The sequence below is a fragment of the Eupeodes corollae genome, chromosome 3 (assembly GCF_945859685.1).
Source record: "Eupeodes corollae chromosome 3, idEupCoro1.1, whole genome shotgun sequence".
Classification (NCBI taxonomy): domain Eukaryota; kingdom Metazoa; phylum Arthropoda; class Insecta; order Diptera; family Syrphidae; genus Eupeodes; species Eupeodes corollae.
The window spans coordinates 10,124,586-10,137,630 of NC_079149.1; the positions used below are offsets into that span (position 1 = coordinate 10,124,586).

General features: G+C 38.0%; 2 protein-coding genes across 2 annotated transcripts; one reads left to right on the forward strand and one right to left on the reverse strand.

The window, feature by feature from the left end:
- The first annotated feature begins 5,504 nt into the window (after positions 1-5,504).
- LOC129951507 (uncharacterized) lies at positions 5,505-6,591 on the forward strand. The gene is made up of 4 exons (XM_056063698.1): positions 5,505-5,869; positions 5,935-6,023; positions 6,084-6,240; positions 6,305-6,591. The coding sequence occupies exons 1-4, from the start codon at positions 5,689-5,691 to the stop codon at positions 6,448-6,450; spliced, it is 573 nt and encodes a 190-aa protein (XP_055919673.1). The 5' UTR covers positions 5,505-5,688; the 3' UTR covers positions 6,451-6,591.
- Positions 6,592-10,503: 3,912 nt separating this feature from the next.
- On the reverse strand, positions 10,504-11,412 carry LOC129949028 (uncharacterized). Its single transcript, XM_056060221.1, has one exon. The coding sequence runs from the start codon at positions 11,410-11,412 to the stop codon at positions 10,504-10,506; it is 909 nt and encodes a 302-aa protein (XP_055916196.1).
- Positions 11,413-13,045: the final 1,633 nt, after the last annotated feature.

A 13,045-nucleotide genomic window follows, 5' to 3' on the forward strand; every position in this document is an offset into this window, starting at 1 on the left:
GAAGTTTTTCAAATTTAATGTTTAAAAAACAATGGACACATTGATCGAATCTAATGACCATAATAAAACCCAAACTTCTATAAGCAAACGCTCAAATTATTGAATCTCACCTAGGGACCCACTTATGTATGTATATGTGTTAACGAGTATATTCAGAATTTAATGCTTTTTCTTTTTATAAACATTTCAATTTTGAAGTATGACAGCCTAAATGCAAAGTATCGTATTGTATACTTATTATCGTCAAATATTTAAATATATTATATGCATAAAGGGTGACGCAAAAAAATCAACACTAACGAATTATTCGACAAACCTAAAGCGATTGACGTCTATTCCGTATCAAAATGTCAAAGTAAAATTTGCATTTTCCGCCATTTCAAAAATGATGTCGTTTTTATTTGACAATTCGAAAGCCTTCTGATTGACTTTTATGGTGAATGTTTACTTAAGAAAAAATTACAGTTCTAATTTTCAAAAGAAGAGAATGTAGGTATGTATTTGAAATGAGAAGCACCAAAAATTTATATATGTATGAACATTAACGTCAAACTCGATATTTATCATGTTCATCATTTTGGACAGAGTTCACATTGGATTATTTTGAAGTTCTATTACGCTTCCACTTGAAAATGTGACAGATGGGCAGGAATTTTAAGATTTTTTGTTTTAAATAAAATGTTTATGGGATTGTCAATGATTAAATTCAGATTTCCGTCAAAAATTGTTTTTTTTTTCGTGGCGAATCGAACACGTTATTGTCATTGATTTTTTGTAATTTTTAACGAAGGCGATAGAGTTGTCGAATTTTTAGCTACATATATACATTTCTTATACGAGTATATTCAGATTTAAATGTCTTAGTGCAAAGAGGGGTAAATCTGCCGAAAAATCCAGATTTGCAGATTTGATCTTAAATCAAAAACCGTGTGACCCGTTTCGTGATAGATAGGCGTAGGGCTGTCATGCTCATGCCTGAGGTCTTGGGTTCAATCCCTGCCTGTGCCATCGAAAGTTTCTTCTTGCGATTGATTGACAAATCCTCCAAGAGTAATTCTTGACATAAAAATACTCTCTCAAATAAACTGTTTGAATTCGGCTTAAAACTGTAGGTCCCCTATATCCCTGACAACATTACTCGCACACAGTAATGGTAGAGCGTTGTAAGTCAGTAGGCCCCATTTCCCAACGGATTGTTACGCCACCTAATTTATTTTGTTTAGAATTCAAAAGCAGAGGAAATTTTTGTTTTGACAGATCTAGATCAAAAATAAATTGATTTATATTGCCCATATTAAATGAAACAAAAGAAAAAGAATAAAATTCTAAGGATTGGAGGTTTTGGATTTTCGAATAAAAACGACATGATATATATTTATTTATTTAATCGAGCCCGATTAATTTACCTCTATTGTCAAGTTAATTATTGACATTGAAAAATAGGTATATATCCAACCTGTCAAAAATATCAAATGATAGTTTCAATGATGTAAGCCAATGGAAGCTATAAATAACTGGCTTGTGATTATTTAAGAGTTGTGAGATTTTTAAGAGTTGTCAACTTTTGCGCCACCTTAAACGCTCAAATATCTGGAGTAAACAAATATTACACTTCTAATATAGTAACAGTTCAAAGGCTAAGGGTTGCCAGTAAGTACATATTATGTGTATATTTATGAAATGACGTTTAGATGATATCCCAACTCGGAATGATTTGGATGGCAAAGTTTTAAGCTAGTTTAATAATAATTTCGAAAACCATATAAAATATGCAAAGAAATGTGTATTTATTTATTTATTAAATTCGTTAAAAAAAACTAACGTAAGAACTTAAGACTAATATAACATTTATTCTTAGATTAATAGATTTACATTTGCAAAAAAAAAAAGCTAAACTGAAGTGTTGAAAAAATTTACTTTGAATGTTTTACTTTTACTTGTTATAAACTGAAATCAATTGGTTGAGGTGACTGTTTTTACCATAGTTTGATCTGCTTGATGTAGGACGTAAAGGAACTTGTCTTCTAATACTTGAACGGCTATAAATAAAGTCCTTAAATGGATGGTGATATGACTGAACCATTGATTAATTTTATAGTAAAGCATAGTTGAATGTACTCTCTCTCTGACTCCTCTACTCTAGGCACATCGGGCCACAGTGTCATATCTGCTAATTTCTCGTGTCAAACAAATCCAGTTAAAGAAAGAGCTCCAAAGACAACCGTTTGGCAGTACGAGAAAGCTAACTGGGACGGTCTAAATAATTTCTACAGGATCTTTAACTGGTCGCTATGCTTCCTCGGTAGCGACGTAGACTCCAGTGCAGATATGATTTCTAGTATGATTCATCTGGGAATGGAAACGTTTATCCCGAATAGGGTTAAAAGTATCAAACCCAAGGTTCAATCATGGTTCGATTCGAGCTGCAACGGGGTTATCAAGGAGAAAGAGGTGAGCTTCCGGTGTTTTAAAGCCAACCCAACTGAGGAAAACCGGGAAAAGTTTAAGCAAGCCAGGGACGCCTGCAACGCCTATATTCGAAGAACCAAATTTTTACATGACCAAAAATTACGGCGAAAAATACTGCAATGTCCCAAAGGCAGTAAGAATTTTTGGTAATTTGTAAAAAATATGAGGAATTCTTCCTCTTCCTAGGTTCCTACGCTTGTTGTCAATGACACTCCTTAAGTTAGCTCTATTGATAAAGCCAACTTATTTCCAAGGCAGTTAGCGAAAATTCCACCTTACCAGATAGTGTCATGACTCCCCCAGTTCTTGAACGCGTAAATGATTCTATGGGACCAATCTTTTTTCGTACTCGAACTGTGGCGAGAGTTCTTAAAGATCTCAACATTCATAAATCCGCTGGCCTAGATGGTATCCCCGCTATTATTCTGAAGAGGTGTTCTTCCACGCTAGCAAAACCACTGCGTAAGCTTTTCCATCTATCCTATTCTTCTGGGCTCATTCCGAGTAGTTGGAAAACTGCATTTGTTCAGCCAATCCCAAAAAAAGGCGAATTTTCTTCTCCCACAAATTACTGACCGACCGATAGCACTAACGTCCCTTCTTTCTAAGGTCATGGAAACGCTGATTAATTATCAGCTTAAGAAATATCTTGAGGAACGGAAGCTTCTTAATGACCGTCAATACGGCTTTCGTAGCAATAGGCCCATTGGTGATCTCATGGTTCATCTCACCGAACAGTGGAACAAATCTTTGCATCGTTTTAGAGAAAGTAAAATTATTGCACATGATATTTCAAAGGCATTTGATGTAGTCTGACATCTTGCCCTCTTATCGAAAATGCGTGCTTTTGGTATCGACGAATCTCTTCTTCTTTGGATTAGACATTTTCTTTCGAACCGTTCAATACAAGTTGTTTTGGACGGATTCAAGTCTGAAACTCATAAAATAAACGCTGGTGTGCCCCAGGGCTCCTCCGACTCTCTTCATTATTTTTATAAATGATTTCATGTCTGCTACTTCTAATTCAATACATTGCTTCGCTGACGATACCACTCTTAGCTTTTCATATTCGTTTCCAGACTCACAACCCTCCTCTTCGGATGTGGAACTGCAACGGCAAAATATGAATAGCTCATTAAATTCCGACCTACACAGCATTGTACAATGCTGTAAAAAATCGTGTGGAATGTAATGCTTCGAAAACGCAATGCTGTCTTGCATCGTTAAAGCGAGATAAACCCTATTTGCCACTATCTATGAGTGGCACTTGCATCAACGAAACGGAAAATCTTGACATCCTCGGAATGTGAATCAGCAACCACCTTTTGTGGAGCGATCGCATACGCGATGTTCCAAAAATGCCGCAAGATGTCTAGGTTTTTTGAGACGTTGCAAGAAATTTTTCTCTCCCGTCTAATCTTGGTACAATCTACAAAACCTATATACGTCCGAAACTTGAATATAACTCTCATATCTGGGCTGATGCTCCAGTAACTTATTTAAGCCTCTTGGACAGTATTCAAAAAGAGCTTTTAAAATGATTGGTGACATTAACATCATCAACTCATTTACATCACTCGAACATCGACGCAAGGTTTCTTGCCTCAACCTTTTTTACCCGTAATACCAGCGCTTATAGGAATGCCCATCAGATTACCCTTGTGCCCAACTTCGGTCGTACTATGAAGTACAGATATTCTTTTTTTTGCCGTACTACGTGAATGTGGAACGCCTTGCCACGCTTATTGATAAGTGAAAGTCATTGATTTACATTTGTCTATGTTTAGTAAAAGCTTATTTATAAAACACCATTCGCGAAAACTATTTAGATCATCTTGTTTGAAAATTTTAATGTCATCAGTATAAATTAAAACAGATGAGTATTTTATAATAGAAGGTAAGTCGTTAACGTACAAAATAAACAGTAAAGGTCCTAAGTGGCTACCTTGTGGTACGCCGGAGTTCGTATAAAAATATGATGACTGCTCATTCCTAAAAACTTCGCTGTATGATCTATTATATAAGTACGACGAAACCCAACTGACAAAATTATTGTTAAAGCCTTGGGATTAAAGTTTGGAAGTTAATGTTTTATGGCACAATTTATCAAAGGCCTTGTTTCCGTTTTTAAACAAAAATAACTGAAATTAAAGAGGTTAGTAACTGTTGACTTATTTTGAACAAAACCATGTTGACTGTCACAATTTTATAGACTTACAATTAAACGATATGACTTTACAAATAATGAACTCAAATAACTTAGGAATGACGGACAGTTTTGCAATGGGACGATAATTTTGTATTTCATTTTTACTACCCTTTTTTATGTATCGGTATTATAAACGAACTCTTCCAAATTTCAGGAAAAATTGAAGATTTTAGCGATTCATTAAAAAGAATATGAAGAAGATAGGATAAATAAGATACGCATTTTTTTTCAAAATATAAGAAGGTACACCATCTGGACCAGGGCTATAACAATCGTCAAATTCTGAAGCTTTGCGAACGATTTCATCTTCAGAGATCCAAAGACGGATTGAATTCAAATGAGGGAAATTTTGTGAGAGGGCCAAGGACTTATGTTTGACAGGAGTTCGCTGTTGTTTTATTATATTTAATCCAGGCCTTGTTTCTTTTATTTTTTAAGATTTTTAAGCAAGAGTCAAACCATGGAGGAGAATTAGAATTATTGCGCGGTTTTCGTAATCGTGTGGTCTCATAACAAAAGTTAAAGAGAACACAGTAGAATTTATAATTTAAACTAAATTCTTGATATCCAAAATTTGTTATTGTTTAAAAATTTAACTTTTATATTCAAAACAGAAAAGAGCACATGGGTAAGAAAAAGTAAATGAAGATTTTAAGAACTTTTTTCACAAAATAATAAAGTCAATTAAATTAGTTCAAAAAGATGTCTCGGAAACCCTGGTCATTTGGAAGCCACTTGAAACTGCACTTGGGATAGGATTATAAATGTAATCAGAGATTTTTCGGAGAAACGGGACTATGCTTAGCTCAACACAACAGTTCGACTTGAATTTTTTGTTTCTTGCATTCAGTCTTCACTTCAACACTCGCGCTCGTGTCGTGCGTTCCTTCAAAAGTGTCAAACATCTTGAATCGCGCTCGCATTAAAATTAGAAAAAAAGAAAAATAATCGAATTTGTTTTTGATATTAGTTTTTCTTTAAATTTGTTTTGAAAATATCGATTTGGCAAAATGTTTTGCTGTTTTACTGTAAAAAGTTTTCTGAACATGAGCCTACCAACGGCTGGAATGGTCATCGGTTACGTTTCTACCGTTATCAATCTTTTCCAAACCGTCATAATAATCAAGGCTGATGAAATTATAGAATTCATACGTAACCATGCAGATTCCTTCCCGGCATCAATGATAGCTGGTTTGTGAGAAAAAAGAAAATTAAATTGTTGTTCCATTGGATTTAAAATTGAACTGATTTTTTAGAAGGTTATTCTGTGGGAATTTCTGTTCTGGTGATGATTTCTTTTCTGCAACTTGTGGCATCTGTTTTGCTGATCATTGGAATTAACAAAGTTTGTTCTTTGATTTGATTAAGATATTTTCTTTAATAATATAATTATTTTTTGTTAAAGGAAAACCATTTGTTGTTATTGCCATGGATGATTAATAACGGCATTACGTTGATTTTCGAAATTTTCTTTGGCTTGGCATTTGTGGTGATGGCTTTAGGCTCGGACGCTCCCGGTTCCCCAGGACCTTTGGCTGTCATAATTGTTCTTTCAATTCTAGGTATAAAATATTTTGTCTCTACTTTTTAAGTTTGTTTTTTAAATATTTTGTTTTTACTTTAAAGTGCTCCTCTGTATGGTATGGAATGCAATTTACTCACTTTTCCAGAGTATTCGAAGAGCAAATGACCCTGAATTATCGGACACTGTGAGGCTGGTTGACAACTCTCCATCCTGTAGATATGAGCTTTTTAAAAATACACCTTACTAAATATGCAGTAAACTATTTACAAACGAATTAATTGAAATAAGTAGTTACATAACAAAACTAAAAAAAAACATTATTTTTTTTAACATATAATTACCATAACTTTTTTCTTTATGCTTTTCAATAAAAACTTTTACATATGTATGTATGTACTTGTATTTCTAGGGAAAATGTATGTTTTTCTTGTTAAAAAGGAATCTTAAGGGAGTTTTTCAAGGTAATATAAAGAGGTTTAACCATGGGTAAAATACATCAATTTATTCTTGAAGATTTGACATCTCTACTCTACTGCACTCAGAAAAACGTACACACATTAACACTAATACATATTAACAAAAAACAATTCCAATCAGGAAAAACAATAATTTTGAAGGAAATCTGAATTTAATCATGGAAAATTCGATCAATAAATCAATTTGTGTTTTATTTTGATCTGTCAAAACGAAAATTTCCCAATATTTTTGCATTCCTTAGGTTAGGTTCGGTTAACGTGGCTGCGGATTTAGAGTCCACACACTTAGGCCAAGAGAAAGGCCCATTGTGATACCACATGAATCTATAGAATTACTTCTAACTAGTAGAACCATTTTGAGCTTTTTATAAAGCGAAGAAGATATTTAATATCCTTTTTAGCTAGTTCGCTGGGATTATCAAAAGAGTAGTAACCCCAGATGAAGTTTGCGTTTGAGTGAAAGAGCAGGGCTAGTGCATAAGAGATGAGAGATTGTTTCCTCTTCTTCTTCGTCCATGCAGCTCCTACAGAAGTCATTTGAGGCTACGCCAAGTCGTATTGCGTGTCTGCCTATAAGACAGTGTCCTGTAAGGACACCTATTAGGGAGCTAATATGAAGTCTGCTTTGAGATATCAAGTCTTTAGAGCGCTTTAGGTCCAGTGAAGGCCATATGAGTTTTGTGGCTGCGCATGTTGGTAAGCTGTGCCACCTAGAATTTGCTATCGCAAAAGCTGTTTCTTTTAGAATGAGTTTACATGTAGCTATCGGTATACCTATCTTCTCCCTTTCAGGTGAAATAGCTTTGACGGTTCCATTTTTAGCGAGTTCATCGGCTCTACAATTACCTGTGATGTCTCTGTGGCCCGGCACCCAACAGAGGTGAATGTTAAATTGCTGCGCCATCTCCATAAGAGACGATCGACAATCTAGGGCCGTCAAAGATTTGGTCGAGACACCGTCAAGGGATTTGATAGCAGCTTGACTGTCAGTCTTATCGCTGTACTCGCTGCCACTTGTTTACTGAAGATGTCGACCCCGTACATAAGTATTGGTCGGATGACCGATGTGTATAGCCAGTAGGTTATGCGAGGTTGAAAACCCCATTTGCTTCCTATAGCTTTCTTGCAAAGGAAAAGAGCTACTGTAGCTTTTTTAACTCTTTCCTGTATATTGGATTTCCAACTTAATTTTTTGTCCAATATCAGATCAAGGTAATTGGCTTCATTGGTAAAAATTAGTGGTATACCTTTTATTGAAGGAGGTACAATTACTGGGATCTTGTATTTCCGTGTGAAAAGGACGAGGTCTGTTTTTTGAGGATTAATACTAAGTCCGCAGTTATCAGCCCAGCCCATCTGAGTGCATTTTGGAGGAGGTCTCTCAGTGTATTAGGATGTTCCCCTGTGACAGCGATAGCAACATCATCGGCATACGCAACCACTCTGTATCCATCCCTCTCAAGGGATATTAGTAGTTGGTTAACCACTATGTTCAACAGGAGAGGGGACAGAACACCACCTTGCGGAGTGCCTCTACTGACAGACCTTTTTGTGCAAAAATCTCCCAAACTGGAGTTGATGATCCTGCTTTTTAGCATTAGATTAATCAACTCACAGATTGAGTATTCGACGTTTAAGGTCGTCATAGCAGAAGTGATAGCAGATGTGTCAACGTTGTTGAAAGCGCCCTCAATATCCAAGAAGGCCACCATAGTGTATTCCTTTTTATCTAGGGAGTATTCGATAGTTCTTACCAGAGCGTGCAAGGCTGTTTCTACCGATTTCCCTTTGCAGTAAGCATGCTGAGACATTGATAGTCTCTTCTCAATGTTGTTACATATATGGATATCGATCAATCGTTCCAGAGTTTTGAGAATGAAGGATGATAGGCTAATAGGTCTTATGTCCTTAGGGTTGACATGCGAGCATTTGCCCGCCTTTTGAATGAAAACTACCTTTACTTCTCTCCAACGCCGAGGTATATGGACCAGATTTATACAACTTTTAAAGATCATCTCAATGATGGGCGAAGTTATATCAATGGTATATTGTAGCTCAGCTGGTATGATTTGATCTGGACCTGGAGATTTGTAAGGTTTGAAACTACCCAGAGCCCATGTCAATTTTTCTTTTGTAACCAGACCTTGAGGAAAAATTAAGTAAATATCCGACCCAGGACTGTATGTTGTATTAACGGATTGGGAGCTATCTGGGAAGTGGGTGTCTAATAGCAGGTTTAGCGTTTCTTCGCAAGAGTTAGTCCATGTACCATCTGAGCTTTTAAGACAACTAGGCATGGTTGGACTTGTGGAGAGAATCTTCCTTATCCTTGATGCCTCCGCGGATTCTTCTATTGAGTTACAGAAGGATCTTTGGCTATTCTCAATTCTAGTTTATACTTTTTGAGAGATTCTTTATAGGAATCCCAATCTTGGGGATGTCTAGTCTTTTTCGCTCGATTGAAAAGCCTTCTACAACCGCTCCTGAGTATATCTAGTTCAGCAGCCCACCAATATGGTTTCTTCTTTCCTCGCACTGTGGTGAGGGGGCAGGCAGTTTCCATGGCTTTATTGAGGGCTGCTGTAAGTTCATCGACCTTTTGATCGAGTTCAAGAGCGCACAAGGGCGGATCCGAAAGTTATGGTTTAATCAGATTTTTCAGAGTCGCCCTATATTTTGGCCAATCTGTTTTCCTATAATTCCGGAATTGGATCGGTTTTGGGGTCCCTTCAATAAGTGAAAATTGGATGTATCTTTTATCGGAGAACGAGTTCTCCTTTGATACTCTCCGATTCAATATTTTATTTGAGAGATTTAACGAGACAAGAGTCAGATCTAAAACTTCTTGTCGATTTTTTGTGACGAAGGTTGGTTCACTACCTACATTACTTACTACCAGATTACTTGTTAGAATATAATCAAAAAGAGACTCACCTCTGTTATTTATATCGGTACTACCCCATGTAGTATGGTGCGCATTGGCATCACAACCAATAATTAGGTTTGTTTTCTGTCTTGTTGATTCAGCGACCGTCTTCTCAAGAATGGTACCAGGCAGTGGACCCTGGTGCCTGGTGGTCGTGGCCCAAATATGCTGATACCATGCCAGTAGGTATGGTTGTCTATTACCATACTGGCTGTGGTGACGTCTTTATCACTGAAATGAGGGAGTGAAAATACATTTAGATTACGTTTTACTAGTATGCAGGACCTTGGGTTACATTTTCCTGTTACTTATAGTACGTAGTAGCCAGGAGTTCTCAATCCTCGAACCAGGGATTTCACAATCCAAGGTTCTTGGATAAGAACTACATCTTCTCCAATTTTTGTCAGGCGGAGAAGAAGGGAGGCCGAAGCCGTTTTAGAGTGTTGGAGGTTAATCTGTAGTATTTGCAGCATTTTGGCTACAAATAGGCAGATCAACCTCCACCACTGTTAAATCCAGCTCATCCAGATCAGACGAAGCGGAACCTAATAGTTCATCTTCTTCCTCACTGGGAAGAGCTTTGTCGATTGAGTCATCGGTCTCCATTAGGGATAAACCTTTGACGTTTTTGGGAGAAGACTGTGCTGCGACAGAAGAGGGGCCCGCCACATTTTTATCCACATCCAAGGATGGGAGGGTGATGATAGCACTGGGACCCACCACGTCTTGCTGCACAGCTTCGGAAGAAGACTGTACTGCGACAGAAGAGGGCCCAGGTAGATCATCAACAACATCCAAGGATGGGAAGGTGATAGCAGCAATGGGACTCACTACGTCTTGCGACACAGCCTGCGAAGGAGGTTGTGGAGGCTCGCATGAAGCGTCTGCCTCATCTTTTTTATATACGCAGAGCGTGACTGACTCGAAGCCGTATCTTATCTCGAGCCAGAGAAGACACAGAGTCTTTATTGATTACGATAATCGCACTTCTATAAAGACCCTTTGGCTCCTCCAGTTTCGCGATCTTCCAGTCGTGACAAGGGAGGTTCGGGTTGCTGATCCTGATCATTGCGCTAATGTCATCTGGACAAGAGGGTTCTATCGGAATCCATGCGCGAGCTCTCGGCCTGCAAGGAATATCTCCCTTTGCAACGACCTCGAGTTTTGCGCCTGGCCAGACTTCGCCCAGCATGCCGACAGCAAGCGTATATAGATCGCGCGACCTCTGATCGTTACAAGCGATGAGTTTGACATGACCTTGATGCCAACCCCAACCGCTTGTTACTGGTGGTGGACCCGGATGCTCTCTCATGACTTTGAGAAAGCCAGCCGAGAGCCCCAGTTTCACCATCTGCCAACGGTCAGAAGTAATCATGCCATCAATATTGCTCCTATCAATGACCGCTACTATGATCTTTTTAGGCTCTTTAAGTATATCACTGAATGTTTTAGTGAGTGGTACTCTGGCCATGTTAGAAGTGCTGGTGTTTTGCACTTTGGGCTTTTTAGGGACGGGAGTGGGCTCCTCCAAAGATCTTTGTCGTTTTGACGTGGAGTCATGGCGACTGGTTTTATCTAGAATGGATTTAGCCCACTCCTGCCTCTTGCTAAGGATGGGATTACTTCCATCCCCCAATGACGAACCAGAGAATTTTAGAATCCTCATCGCATAGCGCCGTTGTTTATAGGAGCTCTTAGGAGCATTCTGGAGAGGTTTACTCTCTTTGGTAGTGGAAGGATCATTTTTCACGAACTTTCCACTACCGACCTGAGAAAGCGTTTTAGTCATTGATACATCCTTTACCATACCGGAAAAAGGGCAGTGACTTGGCACAAGCCCTTCTCCGGTGTTTGGCACAGGAGTAACGACAGCCGACGTTGCCGCCTAACTGCCGCCCTGTGTGGATAGAACCTGTACTACACACGAAGAAGGGCAGTGACTAGGCACAATCCCTTCTCCGGTGTTTGGCACAGGAGTAACGACAGCCGACGACGTTGCCGCCGAACTGCCGCCCGGTGTAGCTGGAGTACCGGCACCGGTTTGACGATTTTGCTTTTGTTTTGGCTTTATTTTTTTGTTTTGTTTTAGTTTGTTCATTTGGATTCCCACGAGTAGGCGAAGTAAAAAGGGGGGTCCATCTGTGCAGAGATTCGCTTACACAGATAAGGCTAGCTAATCCGGAGGTCGCCTGGTATCCGGATACTCCGTTAACGACTGAGCTATTTTTAGAAATTGGGCCCTCAGCCTGGCTGATCATCGGCACGGGTCGTATAACACCTTAGATCCAGCCCAATTGGGAAGTTGAAGGGAGGGATATGTATTGGAAAAGGAGAGACGAACAGCAATTGAGCCATAAGCGTCCCAGGAAGGAAACAGGGTATTGACAGACAGTGATGCACTATACAGTCAGGGAATAAGGAGCCATCAGCCAGCATAGTAGCACAAAGCCGATGTAGGAGTTGGTAAGGATTGGGAAGGGGACGGGCGAGCGACCTTTAGTTTCAGGGCTCTTCTGGGGAAATAATTCCCGAGAATCATTGACCTTACTCAGCTTCTACAACTCGACAAGTTCGACGCTCAGGTAGAAGTTTTGCATTCCTTAGAGCAAAATAAATTGATTTATTTTAGTTTTAAGATCAAGTATGGAGATGTGGATTTTTCGACAATTTTACTAATACTGAAACAATTTTGATCTTTCAGCTTAACACATTTTCCCTTTTATTTATTAATTTAACAAAATATTGAAACAATTTTAATTAAAATTCTTAATTTTTGCTATTTAATAGGAATGATGAAATTTTTGGATTTGTTTGCAGAATTATTTTCTGTCGCAGTTAATTACAAAAGCAAATAAAAAAGAGTTGCCTTGACTTTTAAAACTAATTCAATAGAACGCCGAAAGCTGACCGCTTTGACGTATCAGAACGTGGAGGACAGCGGTCAATTCTAATCGTCCCACCGGACTGCATTCACGCCTTAAGGCATTTGACGTAGAGTTGACAAGAGCAAAAATCAATCCACGGAGCATGTAAAGTCAGTAGGATTTTTTATCGCGTATCGCATATGGATAATTTTGACAAATGAAAAATTCGTTGCAAAAATAGTCAAAATAATCAATTTATAAATCCAATATGAATAGAATAGTAAAAAAATTGTCTTGTCTTTTGATTTGTTCGTGGGAAAATAGTAGTAGTAAGAAAATGCTAATTTTTTAATATAGGTTTAGAGGATTGTATATGTTTAACATTTTTTTTTTTTGACACAAAGTTTATAAAATCCGTTATTTAACTCCAAATTTCTTTAATTTTTAATCTAGCTATTTATGTGATTCTTGGATATAAACATAATCATAGCTGTTAGCGCTTACATTTGACATCTGTCAAACTCAGCTATCATTTTTAATGTGTCATACTTTTTTCTGGCCGTAAATTGAAATTCA

Coding starts and splice junctions, on each gene's coding strand:
- LOC129949028 (XM_056060221.1), bottom strand. CDS start 11,412: ATGGTAAAGGATGTATCAATGACTAAAACGCTTTCTCAGGTCGGTAGT.
- LOC129951507 (XM_056063698.1), top strand. CDS start 5,689: ATGTTTTGCTGTTTTACTGTAAAAAGTTTTCTGAACATGAGCCTACCA. Junction 6,024..6,083: donor TGATCATTGGAATTAACAAA/GTTTGTTCTTTG, acceptor TTTTTGTTAAAG/GAAAACCATTTGTTGTTATT. Junction 6,241..6,304: donor AATTGTTCTTTCAATTCTAG/GTATAAAATATT, acceptor TTTACTTTAAAG/TGCTCCTCTGTATGGTATGG.